Source organism: Hemiscyllium ocellatum, chromosome 12 (assembly GCF_020745735.1).
Source record: "Hemiscyllium ocellatum isolate sHemOce1 chromosome 12, sHemOce1.pat.X.cur, whole genome shotgun sequence".
In the NCBI taxonomy this organism is placed as follows: Eukaryota; Metazoa; Chordata; class Chondrichthyes; order Orectolobiformes; family Hemiscylliidae; genus Hemiscyllium; species Hemiscyllium ocellatum.
Window position 1 is genome coordinate 23,456,573 of NC_083412.1, and position 20,672 is coordinate 23,477,244.

General features: G+C 44.3%; 1 protein-coding gene across 1 annotated transcript in view; it reads right to left on the reverse strand.

Moving 5' to 3' along the window:
• gucy1b2 (guanylate cyclase 1, soluble, beta 2) overlaps positions 1 to 20,672 on the reverse strand; it is a 45,836-nt gene that overhangs the window by 4,486 nt on the left and 20,678 nt on the right. The window contains exons 5-12 of the mRNA XM_060833258.1: positions 18,124 to 18,223; positions 16,755 to 16,951; positions 14,601 to 14,712; positions 9,599 to 9,702; positions 7,059 to 7,275; positions 5,965 to 6,285; positions 3,151 to 3,299; positions 1,736 to 1,882 (exon numbers count right to left, since the gene is read on the reverse strand). Coding sequence (XP_060689241.1) covers positions 1,736 to 1,882; positions 3,151 to 3,299; positions 5,965 to 6,285; positions 7,059 to 7,275; positions 9,599 to 9,702; positions 14,601 to 14,712; positions 16,755 to 16,951; positions 18,124 to 18,223 — 1,347 coding nt within the window. The remainder of the gene's footprint in view (positions 1 to 1,735; positions 1,883 to 3,150; positions 3,300 to 5,964; positions 6,286 to 7,058; positions 7,276 to 9,598; positions 9,703 to 14,600; positions 14,713 to 16,754; positions 16,952 to 18,123; positions 18,224 to 20,672) is intronic.

Sequence of the window (20,672 nt, forward strand, 5' to 3'; positions counted from 1 at the left end):
CAACCATGGCATCCATCCAGCACACTGAGCTTTGTTTTATATTATACAAAAAAAAATGATTAAACTCATGGCCCACTATATCCCCTACTCTACCATTGCAAACCTGGTGATCAATACTGGTTTAATGGACACTTCAGGAGGGCATGCCAGGAGCAGCACCAGGCAGACCGAGAAATGAGGTGCTGTATACTAAACTACACAGGCGGCATGCTATACACAGAAGTCCTCAAACTCCACAGCCAATGAGTTCAATGTTTGCTCTGCAGTTTACCACATATATCGGGAAAGCTGACAGACAATTCAGCAACTCACAGGAGAAGGATTCTCCACGAATATGCCCATCACCAGGTGATGGGGAGCCCAGTTCATCGGTGCAAATGACAATGCTACAGGATATGTACCAATCGTCAGTCTCTTCCTGAGGACCCCCGCATCTCAGATGCCAGCCTTCAATTAATTCAATTCATTTGGTGAAATTTTAAGAACTGGCTAAAGCCACTTGATGTTGCAGAGGCTGTAGGTCCTGAAAACCTAGCTGAGCCATTCGAGTGCAATGCAACATTGGCATTCATTCAAAAATATGGTTAGGTCCTACCCACAGAAAGTAGAGGTCCAATCTGGTCAGTTACTGCCTCATTCCAATCATCAGCAAAATGATGATGATGGCGTCATCAACAGTGCAGTCAAGATGCACCTATTCAGTAATGAACTTGCTCACTGATGCTTAGTTTGAGAGCTGCCAAGGTCACACTGCTCCAGACCTCTGCACACCCATGACCCAAACAAGAGCTGAACTCCAGGGGTGAGGTGAGAGTGACTACCCGAGAAATCAAAGCTGCATTTCGACTGAGTGCAGCAACAAGGTGCCCGAGCAAAGATGGAGTTAATGGGAAGCAGGGGGCAAATTCTCCACCGGTTATAGTCATCCCTGGCACATAGGAAGATGGCTATCACGTTGGAAGCCAATCATGTCAGCAGTTAGTTCCCACCAACTTTGGGCCTGGTTCCCCAGCTGAAAGTCTGTGCTAGGGACACTGAAATGGTTAGGCAATGTCTAAAAGTGATCTCCTGTGAGTAGGGAAGGGTAAATTGAATTCTTAATTGGGAGAGCCATCTCAGCGAGCAGTGACCAACCCAGAACAATTGAAGGCGCTATTGGCCTCAACGGCTGGGCTCATTTGCATGTGCCTTGCTGCTTTACCAATCGCAAACTCAAGAAACAAATGCAATAGTCCTAGTAGCCATTGAAATACAGCACTTTTATCAGGAGACCCCAGCGGGAACTAGAGACAGTGAATTCTGCAAGGGCCTGTGGTCGGGAAGGATGTGAAGTCTAGGCAGGAGCCCTTCCCATCTGGGACCTGCAGGAACAGGCCTTTCTCTCCACCCCATAAAGGAAACAAAAATGAGACTGCCTTTCCCCTGCCCCTCTTCTCACCAGCTACCTCCCATCAGGCAAGACACACCTGTCTCAGCTTAAAATAACTCCTCAATCCCACTGGTGTTAGTAGGCCCAGGTCTAAAACTCTGAAGGACCCTACACCCACCATCCCTGCCTTTGACAGAGTGTCCTATTTGCCTGCGATTTAGGCCGGGGTTAAGGCTTCAGCCTATATGATCAATCTCAACTATTCCTTACTCATCAACCTTAAGCCTTCTGGATGTAATTGTGGGGAGGCAAGCCTAATCCTAACCCCCAGTATTCCGTCTGTGGGGAATCAGAGAGAAGCTGTACCTGAATAGGATCTCCGGTCACTGGATTCTTCACACTTCTTGCAGCCATCCTCATTCCCAAGGCAAAGTTGGCGACTCTCTCCGCATGGCTTGCAACAGGAATGGGTACGCCTCCAACAACCATGTAGGCATCTCCAATGGTCTCAACCTGCACACGGTCCAAACCAGAAACAAGAGGTCTGTACCATAATCCTTATGAAACCGGATCTCACGGACACTGCCAGCTTCACCCCCAATTTCCTGGTCCTGATCGTGCTCCTGCTAAGGATTTGTTTTTGCCACAATCAAAACCTTTTCCCAAACTTGTGGACCGCTCTAATACTGAGCTGAAAACAAAACTTAATGGTACTGAATACTGGCATCATTAGCGTGATGGAGGTGTATGCATTTAAAATTTCTTATATTATTTCAATTATTATTAAGTTAGTGTCAAACACACAGACATAATTTCATGCAAAGACCAGTTCACCGACTGCTAAGGGGTCAACTCTTAACAATGTGCCACATCCTTTCACTGGAGTCACTTGTCACCCTTCATTGGCATGGATTGATGGCACACTTGTGGCATCCTGGCAAACCGTGCCCACCCTGGCAAACAACACTCCATTCATCAAATTAAATAACAAAACTCCAGATGCTGAAAGCTCAGAGGAAAGGCTAGAGAATCACACCAGGTCAGTCTGCGTGGAGGAACTCACAACTGGTGCTTAACCACTGGCTAAGCAGTGATTTAAACATGGTACCTAGGGACTGGATTTTCCTCCGGGACACGGCCCATAGTAACGTGGCATTTCAAAGAGAAATCAGGCAGCGAGATCCACTTCGAAAGCTGTCAGAAATTTCACACGGGGGTAAGTGGGGTGGCAGATAAGTGGGTGAGAAGGTGGAGTGGGTCACGATGGTTCCAGGAGGTGAGGCACAGCTGGGGATGGGGGAGGTGGGTCAGAAGGGGCTGGTGCTCATGGTGAGATTGGGTTATGGAAGAGTCAGGAATGGTGAGGAAATGATTTCAGGCGCAATGTTGTTAGGGTCTGGAACCTCCTGCCTCAAACGACTGTGGAAGTAGACTCAATCTTAACTTTCAAAAGCTAAGTGATGGGAAAGGAATCATTTGCCAGGCTGTGGAGAAAGACAGGGGGCGAGTGACAGGAATTGTACACTCTCCCAAAAACCTGGCACATGGAGATGATGGGTTGAATGGTCTACTTCCATGCTGTAATTGTCTACAGTTTCGACAGGTTTCCAATTCTACGTGGAGATCTTGACTTTTACTTTTTAATGTCGTTTTGTTTTTACATTTCTGTAACAGCACATTTCCTGCCCAATCTGTTATCTCCATTGTTTACAGAGATGGATTGATAGTTTCCACGCTGTGACCCGCAGTTTCGTTGAATGTTCCTGGTGCACATGACCCACCTTGTAAACATCATGGACTGTAGTTATACGATCAAAGCGGGAGTACATGGAGTTGAGCATGTGGACAATCTGGATAGGCTCACAGGCTGCACAGATGTTGGTAAAAGTCACTACGTCACTGAAGAGGATGGTGCAATCTTCGAATTCCCCTTTCAGGAGAACACAGAAATGTGTCACCATATTATTCACCATTCATCCCGCAGACCGCTCAGAGACTGACGGGCAATTATTATTTGAAAAATAAGAAACCATCCGTTCAAGAGCGCCATCTTGGAGAGTGGTTAGAACTCACTAACACATGGAGCACTGGAGGCAGATAGTGCAGATATTTTGAAGAGTATATGAGTGAAGCAAATGAAGGAGAAATGCATTGATGGTTATGTTAATAGATGTGCTGAAGGGGAGCTAGAGGAAGTTCATCTGAGCATGGACACTGGCCTGGACCAACTGGGCCAGATAGTCTCTGTGCTGTAAGTGCTATGCAATAATATGAAATTCAGATTCTCCTCCTGTTCAACCAGTCAATGTTCTTCCATCACCCAATCTCACCCACGACCTCCGTCTGACCCATCTCCCCCCGTCCCCAGCTGTGCCTCACCTCCTGGAACCATCGTGACCCACTCCACCTTCTCACCCGCTTATCTGCCTCCCTACTACCCCCTCACCTACCAACCGATCCCTCTCAATAAACCAACCACCTGACCCCCTCACCCACCTAGCACCCGATCCCTCTCACCCACCTGCCACCCGAACCCCCTCATCCACCTACCATTCGATCCCGCCACCCACCTACACTCGAACCCTCTCACCCACCAGCCACCTGAAACCTCTCACCCACCAGCCACCCGAACCCTCTCATCCACCTACCAACCGAACCCCCTCACCCACCTACACTTGAACCCTCTCACCCACCAGCCACCCGAACCCTCTCACCCACCTACACCCGAAACCTCTCACCTACCTACCACCTGATCCTCCTCACCCACCTGCCACCCGAACCCTCTCACCCACCTACACTTGAACCCTCTCACCCACCAGCCACCCGAACCCTCTCACCCACCTACACCCAAACCTTCTCACCCACCTACCACCTGATCCTCCCAACACACCTACCACCTGATCCCCTCACCCACCTACACCCGAACCCTCTCAGCCACCTACCACCTCATACCCCCCACCCACCTACCACCTGATCCCCTCACCTGCCAGCCTCCCGAACCCCCTCACCTACCAGCCACCCGAACCCCCTCACCCACCTGCCATTCGAACCCTCTCACCCACCTACCACCCGATCCCTTTACTCAATTCCCGATCTCCTCACCCACTACTTTTACCCTTAGTTTCTCTCTGAAGCTGTTCAATGCAATATTGGAACCCTTAACGCCTTCACTTACCAGAATGTGGCAGGTGATGCCATGAAAAGGAAGGTGCGGATTGGTGTCCCCCTACACTATGAGAAACTGTCAGGTACCAGAAAAGGGCAGGGACAGCTCGGAATGGAAAATATTCCACTATCCATCACCAGAATCCCAAAGAAGTATTAAAACCAAGGCTCTGATAGGAACCTCCCAAAAATGCTACACAACTAATGAAGCAGCATCACTGAAGGAAACATGGCAGCAAGTATGACACAGCAATGTCTCACCGACAATAACGTGTCTACTGAGTGGACAATCTGTCTCAGTGACATCCGTTGAGCAGCACGTTACGGGGCACTGACTTAAAGACTGAGATGAGGAGGATTCTCTTCTCTCAAAGAGTAGAGAGTCTTTGAAACGCCACAGGGAGCTGTGGGACAGAGTCCTTGTGTACATTTAAGGCTGAGATCGATAGATCCTTGATCAGCCGGGAATCAAAGGTTATGGGAGAAGGGCAGGAGAGAGGACCATGAGGAGTACTGGGTCAGCCATGAATGGTGGAGCAGGGGGCCAAATGACCTACTCCTGCTCCTATTTCTAAAAGAAAAATAAAGAAAACAAACATGAGTTAGAACCCCAAGACTGTAAAGTGCTTTAGAATGGTGAATGGTCATGAGAGGTAGATGAAGTCATGTTCTTTTGTTTTCATGTCAAAGGCCCGTTCAGTTTTATTCTGCATTTTAACATATTCATAATGAACATCCAAAATAATTAAATACAGACTTCTTGCCCATTGATTCCCACTGAATGAAAACTGGATCGCTGTTTGGTTTTCATCAGATGTGAGGGCAGCAGCAGGAGAAGAAGTCAGCGTATGGGTTAACCCGACAGTATGTTACTCTGAGATTCCAAAAATTCAGAATTAAAGGATCCAACCCATTCTTTCAATAATGCCTTATGAAATGAGGAAATGAATTAAAAATGGCACACAGGAATAGGGAATGTTGAAGTGCCAAGGCTCCAAGGCTAAGCACACTGCACAAATGCAAATTTCAAAGGAGCACTACTTAGTAGTGACCAGTCTGGTTAGCTATAACTCAATATGCTGACACCCCCAGCCTAGTGTGAAGGAGTGCTGCACTGTCAAAGGTACCATCTTTTAACTGAGATCGTAACCCAAGGTCTTACCTGTTCTGACAGGTGGATGTAACAGATTCAATGATACCACTTCAAGAATTGTAGGGGGTGTCAGGATCAACATTTGTCACCAGATGAGTAACTCAGCTCATTACAGTGTGTGCAATGTTACAGTGTGAATTATTTGCAGTTTTTTTTACATGACAACAGTGACGACTGTGCTTGAGTGATCTTGAAGTGATGTGGGATCTGCTGAAGACAAGTGCCCTAGTCTTGGTGCAGAAGGTCTGGTGTCGAAGTTGGAAGAGATAGTACTTACCTGCTTCAACCTGCTTGCCTTCCTTGAGCTGATTGGCCACGTGTTTAGGTAGCATGGCATATAGTAGCGCCTCAGTTTTCTGCTTTTCCACCTCCAGGTTCTTGGACAGGATTCTCAGCTCCTCCTTCTTGCGTTCGAGCTGATTGGACAGCTCAATCTCTGCTAGCCTTTGCTGATTGAGGAGAATGAGGTCTCGCGTTGTGTCATGCTGGGCTATGTCGGCGATGTACATCCCCGCCTCTTCCAGCTCTTGGAGGCAGTGCAACTGTGGTGAGCACAGGTAAATCATACATTGGATCGATCCCATCCACAGCATCTGCCCTGGGAAAAAGACAGCAAAATGTAAACTGTATCAAAAATCTCCCAACTGTCAAAATAACTAAGTGATGCATGCAAAACGTAACTTGTAATGCTTCTATATTGAAAGGTATATGATTTGTGTTACTATCACTTTTTGAGATTAGTATTCAAAATAGTGGCATATGAGTATTGGTTACTTTTGTGAAGTTTCCTTTCAAAAGTAATAGTCAGACAGTCCTTTTAAAACAGTGACGTGATTGGTGTGGCTCAGAAAACAAGTGCCTGTAGATCACTGTGATGTATTAATGGAAGATTGTTTATACTCTGGTGGTTTATGACAGTAGGGTAAACATAGAGGCCCATTAATTGGCTTCCAGTTCAGAATAATACAAGTTCGATTTTAGTTTAGAAAGCCCAGCAATTAAAAGTTTTTTAGGACAATTCAGAGAAGACTGGACTGAAGTCAGAAGTAACTTTCATTTGCTTGCAGTAATATGGGACCAGTTCAGGGAAAGCACAGTTACCTCAGTGGAACTATTTAGTTTGTGAAGCTTCCACACTGAGGTGCTGGAGAGAGCATGCAAACCTCCAGAAAACTCATCCCTCCTACCCCCCCAGTATCACCTGCCTGAATGTGGTACACTGACAGCCTTAGCCATCTCACTGAACCCGAGTGGGAGTGGGTAATTCCCATAACCTGTACGGGGTGGGAGATGTTACTTCAGAAGTCTCTGTACAGGCTGAAGCACAATATTTGGGAAGTTAAGACAAATTTCCACTCTGAACATCTGTACCTCGGAGTTTCAGAATTGGTTGAGTTTGCCAAGACCGTGGCATCATTTCTGTCCGTGTTTTCAGTACAAACTGACTGTTGATAAACTTTCGAATGCTGGAGATAGTAAAAGACACTGCTGGATGGGTGATTGTGAAGTAGTCATCAAATCGAATGTTCATTGCCTGTAGTCCCGGTACATGCTTCTGAATATTCACTCCCGCCTGCTTGACCTTTAGCTAAGCAAAAATAGATTCACATTAGTTGGTACTTTTCAATTTGGAGATAGTGTCACAACTTTTTGCTCAAGTAAGCAAGACCATCATAATGGGGGCTATCGGGATAGCTCAGCAACAACAAAACCACAGATCAACATGTTAATCTAGCATCATTTAATTTAAACAAGCCATTTCTCAGTGGTGGTACTCTCATCACTGAACCAGGAGGTCACAGACTCAAGCCCCACTCAAGGAAGATAAAAGTGTAATGTAAGCTGACACTCCAGCCAGCACATCTGCATAGTCAGAGGGGCTGTCCTTTCAATGTGGTGTTAAACCAAGCTCCGGCCTGCCCTCTCAACCACTGTGAGAGCTCCCATGGCGGCACTGTTTCAAAGAAGAACAGTGAAGACCTCTCTGTGCCATGACAACATGGTCACTTCTCTGATGACCATTTGTGGGGCAACTGCACAGGCCAATTGTCTGGCACATTTCCCTCCATTACAACAACAACCACATTTCAACAAAGTATTTCACTCATTGCGAAATGATTCTGGAGACATTGAGGTTGAGCAAGGTGCAATATAAATGCAATTCTATCCTTCCTTCTTTTTTATAACTCTCTTCTCTGGTGCAATGTATTTGAGTCAAGTTTGGAGTGGTGCTGGAAAAGCACAGCAGGTCAGGCAGCATCCCGGGAGCAGGAAAATCAATGTTTTGGCAAAATCCCTTCATCAGAAAAATGTTTTTAACAACAACGGTATAACTTGAGTGTTAGATTGCCTCGTGTAAGCGGCTATGTTTTTTTTTAACGGAGACATGATAAGGTCTGAATGTTCCTTTATCTATCCAATAGTTTCCAAATGATAAGATAACATTTAGGTACCAACCTGTGTGCATGGTCAACTAATGCTCACAGAGAATATTCATCAAAATCAAGTCTCACAATCAACACTCATATCATTCACTTTAGGAGAAATAAAAAAACTTGCTCTTTTCCCCACCTTAAAATATCCCAAAGTGCTTTACAATGAAGGAAGCTTTGTCTTGCTATAATTATCGCTGTAATGTAAGAAATGCAGCAGCCAATTTTCTCAGCTGCACTGTGGTCATTTTGTGATGCTGGTTGAGGATTAATAATGACCAGGACAATGTGGAGAGTTCCCCTCTTCTCATTCAAAGTCCACTGAATATTAATCTAAAACAACTTTCTTTTTCAATCTAGTCTCAGTTTTACACCTTCTCCAACAGATAGGACCTCCAACTGTGCAGACATTCCCTGACTATCACACTGTAAAGTCAGCCTTGGTTGTTATAAAAGAGAAAATTCAACAGTTGGTGAGAGAAAGAAAGAAATGAACATGCAAAATAGGAATGGAGGGAGACCACTCAGCCCCTCAGGCCTGCTCTGCTGTTCAATAAAGTCAGAGCTGATCTATATGTGCTTTGAATTCCACAGTCCCATCCTGCTGGCTAACCCTTGTTTTGTTGATCCCGCTGCCTAACGAGAATCTATCTTGAATCTTGGTCCTGAGGAATACAATGTACCTTTAAAATAGAGTTGTAATCAGCAACCTCAAGGTCGAGTGTAATACAGACCCAAAGCACGTCCTGGTTTACAAAAGTAAAAATTTATTGCCATTGTTGTGCATAAAAGTACAAACTGACCAAATGAGTGGCATTTGGGACTAACCCGTTTTCATCCATGACAAATTCCCAACCTTGCTTTTGTTCAATGAAGGCCTAACAAATTTAATGTCAGTGCGAGTTCTTCACTGGTCACTCAGAGTTTCCTCTGCAACAATATGAAGTCTGAACATGCACCAGATGAAATGCTACCTGTTATTGGACATGGTGGGTCCAGACTCTCTACTCATTGTGAAATGACTTGATTTTCTCAATGCCTCCTTCGCCACATTTCTGATCATCACCCATAGCAAATTCACCATACATCATTTCTGCTGCCCTTGTCCTTCTAAGTAGTAAAGGGTTGGAAGGCACTGTGAGAGGCCACTTGGCAAGTGGATGGTATGCATCTCATAGATGGCATAATGTGCGGTGGGGTCAGTAGGGGTTTCAGTTAGAGGATGTGTACTATGACACATTTGCATGAACTGACTCCCATAACTGCCATGCTGACTATCCCAAATTAGTGCCTGCCTTTCCAAATGCATGAAAATCCTGTAATTCATCTACATACTCAACTAGACTGTTTCCATGGATTCCAGGCCTCTTCTCCAACTCCATGCCAATTATATCCCCCCTACATTGTAATATCCTAAGGAATTTCAATTTCTGAATCTCAGGCAATAATCTTGCCCAGGAACGGCAAAGAGATTCTTACCTCCTCATCAAAGACAATGTGAAAAGGAAATGCATCACAGAAAGCTTTTGTGTCCATCCAGAGCCTCTCTGGGTAAACTGGCTCGAAAGAACATAGCAAGTTACCTAGTAATAGGAACGCATGAACAATTATTGCACCCTTCTGTACAATTCCATTTTTTTATATGTATAGAAGAATTAATTACAAGTGAAAAGCTTAGCTTTTCAATAAGCAATGACTGTAGTGGAACAGTTTGCAGATGGAGAGACAGCCAGTTTTGCAAATCAGAATCGAATTCTCAGGTCAGAGCTCAAAATGGCCTTTGGACCTAACAACAAACTGAATTGCAGTTGGGCTTCCCATTGCGATAGTAACGAAGGATCATTATAAATTCCACGCCATCACACAAACAAGGGAAGGAATTCTCCCAGTTTACCATTAATATTTCAGCCTGATTGATCACACCAAAAATATAGATTTACAGCCATTGCTTCATCTCAGGACAGTGGTCAAAATAGTACTGTCCTTCTTATGTGCCACTGGCTGCACTTTAACAAGTTATTGACTGGATTTAAAGTGCCACTATCAGCCATTATAGGGAGATACTAATATAAAGGCATGAAAAATAGGGTCATTTTCATTGGAACATTTTAGCTTAAAGGATAAAACGACTGATATACTATAAGGGTGAAAGGATTGGACAGCAGTTTGCTTCCAATAGTTAATACTTAAGAATGAAAGAGTGTGGCTAGTTTTAGAGAGTTATGAGACTGGAATTTACTGAATTAGTGCTCAAGGCAAGGACTATGCCAAAGTTGGATAGGAACGTTCAATAGAACTAGTTGAAATTATCAACTGGAAGGGTGTGAATTGACTGGTATTTCTACCTGGTCAGCAGAAAAGTAATTGGGATTATCAGTTGGCACCAATATCCTTCAGCTCACTTTAACAAGGACCCATTAACTGATCAAACAGTGACCAGCTGTCACTTGCATTACTTGAACCAGAGGCAGCTGGAAATAAATAGAACCCTAGTGTCATGGAGATGTGCAGCACCGAAACAGACCCTTAGCTCCAACTCATCCATGCTGACCTGATTACCTAACCTAATCTAGTCCCATTTTCCAGCACTTGGCCCATATCCCTCTAAACCCTTCCTATTCATATACCCATCCAGATGCCTTTTAGATGCTGTAATTGTACCAGCCTCCACCACTTCCTCTGGCAGCTCATTTCATACACGTACCACCTTCTGCGTGAAAATGTTGTCCCTTCAGCTCCTTTCAAATCTTCCCCTCTCACCCTAAAGCTATGCCCTTTAGTTCTGGACTTCCCCCACCCCAGAGAAAAGCCCTTGTCTGTTTATCCTAAACATGCCCCTCATGATTTTATAAACGTCTATAGCCTCTGACACTCCAGGGAAAACAATCTTAGCCTATTCAATCTCTCTCTATTGCTCAAACCCACCAACCCTGGCAAGATTTCCATGAATCTTTTCTGAATCCTTTCAAGTTTCAGAGCATTCTTCCAATAGGAAGGAGACCAGAATTGCACACGATATTCCAAAAGTGGCCTAACCAATGTCCTGTACAACTGCAACATGACCTCACAACTCCTATACTCAATGCTCTGACCAATAAAGGAAAGCATACCAAATGCCTTCTTCACTATTCTATCTACCTGTGGCTCCACTTTCAAGGAGATACGAACCTGCACCCCAAGGTCTCTTTGTTCAGCAACACTCCCCAGGACCTTACCATTAAGTGCATAAGTCCTGTTCTGATTTGCTTTTCCAAAATGCAGCACCTCACATTTACCTAAATTAAACTCCATCTGCCACTCCTCAGCCCATTGGCCCATCTGATCAAGATCTCATTGAACTCTGAGGTAACCTTCTTCACTGTCCACTATGCCTCCAATTTTGGTGTCGTCTGCAAACTTATTAACTATACTTCCTATGTTCATATTCAAATCATTTATACATATGATGACAAGCAGTGGACCCATCACCGATCCTTGTGGCAACCACTGGTCCCAACTGAAAAGCAGCCCTCCACCACCACCCTCAGTCTTCTGCCTTTGAACCAGTTCGGTATCTAAGTGACTAGTTCTCCCTGTACTCCATGAGATCTAACCTTGTTAACCAGTCTTCCATGGGGAACCTTGTCGAACGCCTTACTGAATTCCATATAGATCACATCTACTGCTCTGCCCTCATCAATCTTCTTTGTTACTTCTTCAACAAACTCAATCAACTTTGTGAGACATGATTTCCCATATGCAAAGCCATGCTGACTATCCTGAGTTGGACTTTGCCTTTCCAAGTACATGTGCATCCTGTCCCTCAGGATACCCTCTAGCAACTTGCCCACCACCGATGTCAGGCTCATTGGTCTACAGTTCCCTGGCTTTTCCTTACCACCTTTTTTCAATAGTGGCACCACATTAGCCAACCTCCAGTCTTCTGGCACCTCACCAGTGACTATTGATGTTACAATGCTGCTATCAATGGGGTCACATGGTGGCTCAGTGGTTATCACTGTTGCCTCACAGTGCCAGGGACCTGGATTCTATTCCAGCCTCAGGCAACACTCTGTGTGGGGTTTGCACATTCTCCCCATGTCTGTGTGGGTTTCCTCTGGGTGCTCCATTTTCCTCCCACAATCCAAATGATGTGCAGGTCAGGTAAATTGTCCATAGTGTTCAGGGATGTATAGGTTAGGTGCATTAGCCTGGGCTAAATGTAGACTAGTGGGGGAGTGGGTCTGGGTGGATTACTCTTTGGAGGATTGGTTTAGACTTGTTTGGCTGAAGGGCCTGTTTCCACACTGTAGGGATTCTAGGCAATATCTCAGCAAGGGGCCCAGCAATCACTTCCCTAGCTTCCCACAGAGCTCTATGGTACACCTGATCAGGTCCTGGGGATTTATCCACTTTTATGCATTTCAAGACATCCAGCATCTTCTCCTCTATAATATTGATATTTTTCAAGATGTCACCATCTATTTCCCCACATTCTATATCTTCCATATCCTTCTCCAAAGTGAACACAGACACAAAATGCTCATTTAGTGTCTCCCCATCTCCTGTGGTTTCACACATTAGCTGTCATGCTGATCTTTGAGGGGGCCTTATTCTATCTCTCGTTCCTTTCTTGTCCTTAATGTATTTATAAAATCCCTTTGGATTTTCCGTCACTCTATTTGCCAAAGCTATCTCATGTCCCCTTTTTGCCATCCTGATTTCCCTCTTAAGTATAATCCTACTGCTTGTATACTCTTCTAAGGATCCACGCGATCGATCCTGTCTATAGCTGACAGATGCTTCCTTCTTCTTCTTAACCAAACCCTCATTTTCCCTACTCATCCCTTCACCTACCAGCCTTTTCATTCACCCTAACAGGAATATCGTGTTTCTGGACTCTCGCTATTACATTTTTAAAGGCTTCCCATTTTCTAGCCGTTCCTTTGCCTATGAACATCTGCCCCCATACCAGCAGACACAACTGTTTAAACGGAAAACAGGTTAATCCAACAGGTCTAACTTGTTAGTTGTAAACCAGTACAGCAGTGAAAGGCATTTTATATCTAGAATTATTTAGTTATCGCGCCCTCCTTTTTACTGTCCCCAGTTATTTCTCTCCGTTTATCTTCATTGTCCATGTCCAGTCTCAATCTCTATCTATCCCCACAGTCTTTATCCATTGCTTATCCCCCACTCTCTGTTTCTTTCTCTCACCCTCACAGTCTCTCCCTTTCCCTACTCCTCTCCAACCCATCTCTCACCTCTGGTCCTTCCCCAAGATTTCCCTCTGCCATCCCTCCCTCCGCACCCAGTATTGGCCCCAGTCTCTCCCCCTGAGACTACCTCTCTGCCCGCCAACTATAACTCTCACTCTCTCACTCCCGGTTTCTCATTCTCCACCACCAAGTCTGCCTCTCTTTCTGCTCAGTATATCTTTCTCCCTCTCCCAATCTCTCCATTGAGTCTAACCTCAATTCATTCCCCCTGCAGTCTCTCTCCACCTCAGGCTCTCTTTTCCTCTCCAGTCATTCCTCATCCAGGAATCCCTAAAACCAGTCTCTTTTGCCTTCCCAAACACCCCCTATCCCTCTCCCCCCACCCCCACCCCCCCCACCACCCCCACTGAGTTTCTTCCTCAATTTGAAGTAAAGAGATATAAAGAGTTGTGGAAATAGGGTTGAGTAGGTAGAAGTCTGTTCTCTAGACCAGACCCCTTCAAGGTATATTGAGAAAGTAGTCTAGACTCTATCCTTTTCTTATTTTAAAGGTGCTGTATTCCAGATGCAACTCAATTGGTCAAACAACTTGACATGAAGCAAAACGTGATTTATTCATACTCTGTAGTTCAAATACACCAAAAGAAATGAAAAATAGAAGAAAAAAATTGGCTTAGCTGTTACTCTACTGGAAAACTAAACAGAATAATAGATTAGTTAGCTACTAAACCGTAACTGTTCTGATATAGTAACACCCCATAAACACATAGTTGGTAAAAGGCCAATTCAGAAAACAGATTAGTTCACACATACATCTCTAGGCCAGGAGGAAAAACATCAACATTTTGAGAGAGAGAGTAGCAGAGAGAGATATACTGCAGCTTCCAAACCCAGCTTCAAGATCCCAGAAACAGATACTGAAAAGCTAGAACTAAAAAATCCTGGTTCTGTGGGAGCTTCACCCCACCCATTCAGGCTGCTTCTATTGTTCCAACTAAAAAAAAAACTCAAGACCCCACAAGCTGTTAATTTTATGGATTTTCAATAGACATCTTGGCACCTCTGTCTTAAAACCTTTCTTTATAAAAAGGTCAAAATAGGCCTCTTAAAGCCTTAGTAATATCAAATATGTTGCCAGAGGTTTCTTTAACAAAATAACTTGAACCATAAAAGTCGGGAAATATGAGTAATTCAGAGAAAGGAAGGACTGCCCATGGGAATTCCTCTGAAAGTTCTCCGTCAATGGTCAATTATACATAGCTATGATACATAAGGTAACCTACCTTGGTCAAATGTCACAACCCTTCTGAGAATGTCCCAGTGTGACTTCTTCACTGAGCAGTGAGACAGTGCCTGATATTTCTGCTTCATCTTATTCAAATACTTCTCAATCTCCTGGGTACACAATAAAAAAATGGAATCAGTTTCTGCAACGATGATTTGGAATGCTTTTATGTTTCCTGGGAATGATTTTCAACTTGACCAGAGGTCAATGTGACAGATGCTGGGTGGCTCTACAATGAATAAGTGAATTTCTCAGTCAGGTTATTCCATAGCCCGAGGGTAACTGAGAGAACACTACCAGAATCTCGGAATAAGGATTCAAAACCCTGGTATTGTACGTTTCAGTAATATTTCTTAACTCAAAGTGAAACTACAGTAATCAGATAAATACTCAGAGGCAATATCTGTTATATTACACTATTTTGTTACAGTCATAAATGTCCAGGCCTTACTACTTGCGCAGAATAGCCCCAGTAAAAAGCAAAGGAGATCAGGCTCTGGCCTAGAGAATATCGTTCGCTAGTTCCCTGACCTAGGGTCCTCGGGTTGAGAACTGTTCCCAGACACTCACTGTCTTCTCTGACTCCCTGACTAAGGGTCATCCATTTTACGACTGTTGGTTCTAGATTCTCGTTATCATTATGCCAACTCTTTCCTCTCTTATACCATCAGAGCCTCCTTATACATCTCTGTGTGTGTCTATGGTCACTTTTTACTATTAGCTCTGTGAATAATTTGGTCAAGATATTTCTTATGCTAATCACCGACCTGTCTGGAGCATGGTATCAGGTTATCTTCTCTTGTATGGTTGCAGCTGGAGGCTTGGTTTCCAGTATCTGTCTACATGGCAATTTCTCATGCTATTATCTTGCCACCCCTATTGCATGCTGGTTAATCTGGTCAAGTTAGTGCTAGCTATTTGTATTAGCACCTTATACTGGGTATGTGGTGGACAAGCTGAGAGAAAATGATCAGGGCTTGAAGAATATATGGATTAGATTAGATTACATGATTAGATTAGATTACTTACAGTGTGGAAACAGGCCCTTCGGCCCAACAAGTCCACACCGACCCGCCGAAGCGCAACCCACCCATACCCCTACATTATCCCTTACCCCTTACCACTATGGGCAATTTAGAATGGTCAATTCACCTGACCCGCACATCTTTGGACTGTGGGAGGAAACCGGAGCACCCGGAGGAAACCCACGCAGACACAGGGAGAACGTGCAAACTCCACACAGTCAGTCGCCTGAGTCGGGAATTGAACCCGGGTCTCCAGGCGCTGTGAGGCAGCAGTGCTAACCACTGTGCCACCGTGCCGCCCATGTTTAAACTTCCTTTTGATTTTTATTTATTGACAATAGTGGAAGGAGGAGGAGCAGAGAGGGGCAATTTTACAGCAGTTGCCAGTTATCTAATCAGGTTTTAAAGAATTGGTTCACTTTCTGACTTGGAAAGGAAGGTGGGTGTCACAGTGATTGATATATTAGATGGCCAATGGCAGGATTAGGGGACAAGGTTGTTGAAGGTGGAAGGATGAGTAATACAGCTTCTAAAAGAACATCCACACAGAGTCAGAAACTCTATTTGTTGGAGAAGCAGAAAATCTCTTTCCATCGGATGCACATTAATAAAGGATTCACAGCGTTAAGTCAGGTTTAGATGGTACTGGACTTAGTTTATTACAGTCAACATCTCAAAATCGTATTGTTCGGTCATTTCCATTAGTCACTGGACAATTAGTCTCCATTTAAAGGTTATCAGCCTCTATGGGAATTTATACACAGACCTTTAATGCACTCATAACAAATTCCTCTCTGCTATTTTTAAGGAACTGTTACACTATGTGAGCAGTTATAATGATGTGTGATTCATTTCTGTGAAGGTTCTTGGAAACAGATCCAATTGTAACCTTCAAAAGTAACTTGTAAAAGGACCACTTTCAGACCTGTGGGGCAAGACAGTGAATGGGACCAATGGAGTAGCTTTACAAAAGAGGTCATACAGGAATAATAGGCAGGATTTATCCGCATCACTGTATGATTTTAAAAAGCTCGAGGATTTTACAAAGCTAAGCAATTGCTTCTGTGTGCAGTCTCTAAGTCTTTGAAGATTTGCTGCAGTTTTGCTGCACAATTTGTAAAACCTACCTGTTTATCCAGCTTGATTTCCTCAGACCGTGTGCTTCTTCCTGGTCTGTCCCTCCATCGCTCTGGCAGCCTCTTCTGGACAACGAGAAAAACCACATGCTCCATTCTCTCCATGCCTTCATCCTCTTCTGACTGTTTAAGGATTTCCATCTCCACCTCCGTGTCAAAGAAGTCTTTAGCTACAGCCTGTATGATCCCTGGAGTACAGACGTCCAAAACAAACAGTGATAGGATTTAATTTGACATTACTGTGGTAGTTATGGAACTTTCCTCCCCTTGGCACAATGGGTCATTGGGCTGACTAAGGACAGAAAAGCTGAACAAGGAGATAGGTATGTTTGCTACAGAGCCAGTCTGAGTTTTCTCCCAGCTACTTGAATACACAAACTTGACCAACACTCCAGCAACAGGAAATCAATTCTCTATCTGGCAGTCTTTCTTTCTGTCTGTGTACAGTAAGAGAGATGTACTGCTCCTCACCCTCTGAGCAGTATCCAGGCAACGGCTGACAGAAAAGTGTACAGATGACAATCTACCCCACGGTAAGTAGTTGGTTTCATAAAGGTTTCATAAAGGGTGGCATGGTGGCTCAGTGGTTAGCACTGCTGCCTCACAGCGCCACTGACCCAGGTTCGATTCCAGCCTCGGGCAACTGACTGTGTGGAGTTTGCACATTCTCCCCGTGTCTGCGTGGGATTCCTCCGGCTGCTCCGGTTTTCTCCCACAGTCCAAAGATGTGCGGGTCAGGTGGATTGGCCAGGCTAAATTGCCCATGGTATTAGGTATATTAGTCAGAGGGAAGTAGCTCTGGGTGGGTTACTCTTCGGAGGGTCGGTGTGGATTTGTTGGGCCAAAGGGCCTGTTTCCACACTGTAGGGAAGCTAAAGCATAATGACGTCCAGACAGTACACATTATCATAAGGGAAAAAATATTATCACAAACCATCCAGCATCCCCACCACGTCTGATTTTGAAAATTCTTCAAAAGGCTTGACCTGTGGCTCAGCTTCCCGTTGTGAGGCAAAATGCGGTCAGTTGAAAAAACCCGTGTGAATTAAGAAACAAACAGGAATTTGTCTCTCTTCTGCTGAAGTTACATTATGGGGAGCCAAAGCAGCCCTGAGAAAACTTTGAACCAGAAATAACATGAAGAGTGAGTGGAAAACACAGCAAGTAACTGCTCTGGGAACTATCTGTTGATCACGGCAGATTAGACACAATCTGATTGAAGAGTGGAAGAGGCTTGAAGGGCTGAATGGCCTACTTCTGTTCCAATCCGCACATAATCGTTAACTACGCAACACATAGGAAGTACTTATAATCTTACTGACAATTGAAAGCTGGGTTACCTGTGAATAAAAGCATTTACCTGGAACTATATGGCAGAGCCCTCTTCTCTCAGAATAGTAATGAAGCCACATCTCTCCACCTTCCCTCCTTTCCACTCGAAAAGATGGTGCTTTCATCTCCTGGTAATCAAACGGAACTGAAATTTTTATCGGTCGATTTATTCATTCTGACAGACAATATTTGTTTTTCAGAGCAGAAACAAAAAGGCCCATGTTTTGACTCTGGGTTCATGGGGATGTTGCTGTGGAGGGGGGCTAACTCAATGGCTCATTCAGAGAGTCAGTCCAAACAAAATGGGTTGCATGACTTTTGACTTAGCAGTGAAAAAATACAGGAGAAAGTGAGGACTGCCAATACTGGAGATCAGAGTCAAAACGTGTGGTGCTGGAAAAGCTCAGCCGGTCAGGCAGCATCCAAGGAGCAGGAGAGTCGACGTTTCGGGCATAAGTTCTTCACCAGGAATGTTGGTGGAGGGGTGGGGTGCCAAGAGGGCTAATAAATAAATGGGAGGGGGCTGGGACTGGGGGGAGGTAGCTTGAAAGATGCTAGGTAGATGAAGGTGAGGGGTGATGGGGATAGGTCAGAGCAGAGGGTGGAGCAGATAGGTGGGAAGGAAGATGGACAGGTAGGACAGTTCAAGAGAGAGGTGTCGAGTTGGAGGGTTGGATCTGGGATGAGGTGGGGGGGGGAGGAGAGGTGAGGAAACTGGTGAAATCAACAATGATGGAAAAATACCGACAATCAATTTTCAACGACTGTCACATGATTTTAAAACCTGGGACCTTCCTTGGTTAAAATGGCTTGGAGTGAGCTATTAACATTGACTGAAAATTGCTGCATGATAAGTGTAGCTAACTTTGTCAAACCAATATGGAATAAACAAAAAAAGACAGAAAGTACTGGAGAATCTTGAAGAAGAGTCATACTAGACTCGAAACATTAACTTTGTTTCTCTCTCCATGATGCTGCCAGACCTGCTGAGTTTCTCCAGTACTATTTTGATTTTATTTTAGGTTTCTGTCAGTATTTTACTTTTATCTGGGATAAACAAGGACAACTTGAGTCAAAATTAATGTTTTCAATGAACATTGAAACTTAGATTGTTTACCTTCTGTTTGATTAATACCTTTGTGGAAAAGATGCATTTTTTGGAGATAAAACCCATAGATTATCCAGCTTAGATTTACTTAGATTACTTACAGTGTGGAAACAGGCCCTTCGGCCCAACAAGTCCACACCGACCCACAAAGTGCACCCACCCAGACCCATTCCCTTACATTTACCCCTTCACCTAACACTACAGGCAATTTAGCATGGCCAATTCACCTGACCTGCGCATCTTTGGACTGTGGGAGGAAACCGGAGCACCCGGAGGAAATCCACACAGACATGGGGAGAACGTGCAAACTACACACAGTCAGTCGCCTGAGGCGGGAATTGAACCCGGGTCTCTGGCGCTGTGAGGCAGTAGTGCTAACCACTGTGCCACCGTGCCGCCCACCAACAATGATCGCAGACACAGTGATTCATGATTGAAGTATATTTTAAGCAGTTGCTTTGGCAGAGCAACAGGGAGAAAGATAGATGTGTAACTGAAATGGGGGTAGGCTATAGTGTGCATGTGCGCATGCTTGTACGTGTGTATGTGCGTGTGTGCGTATGTCTCCCTCTCTTACTCTTCCTGTTTTCCCTCAGTATCTCTTGAAGAACTCAACGCAACGATAAAGCAAATTGGGGAGATACCCATTCATCAAGAATTCATAGATATTTGCAATATTTGCCACTGATGTGTATCCAAAATGTCAATTAAATAACCATGGTGTCAGGTTAAAATCTAAAATAGCTAGGACACTTTAAGGCCTACAATGCTCGTTTTTAATTTTCCTATCTGGCCCTGGCATTCTCTCCCTTTTAAAGTTCATACCTGTGTTTGTGTGAGTGTTTTTGTGTCATGTGTTTATATTTCTTGATGTAAGCCAGTGGTGAAATTGTTCTTCCATTCTCTCAAGAAAATTTCATAATTGGCTCCTTATTTGATTCGGGTCAACTAGCAAGCTGCATTTTCAATGGAATGAGATATTCAGCTGCATGCTACAGAGGGGATTAAAAAGAAGGGAATTGTTTTCCTGTAAGATATGATAGTTCTGTCTGCACTACAACTAAACGAGGCTTTAAACTGGCCTTATGAAGTCCTTATGAGAGTCACAAACCAAATAGGATGCTAGTCTTTAAATACAGGGCATTAGGATACATGGCAGTATGTCAGACTCACAGAATTCAAAGCAGAAGTCATATTTCAAATATTTGGTGAGCTGGTCAGAGGAAAGTGACCAAATTCCCAAACGTCAAACATGGAACAGGTTGAAAGGACCAGGAAAGGATGATTGACATGTTGAGTGACCAATGGCAGCAGTCTGGGGGGTGGTAGTTGAAGGTGAGACATAATGTGATGACATCACTCAGAATAAGTCAAGCTATTTGTCAGCCCTTTAGGTGCCCCAGTTATTGAAGGGAACAGTTACCAACCACATCATTTCGTTTTGACGTCATCCCGCTTCATTTTCTTTA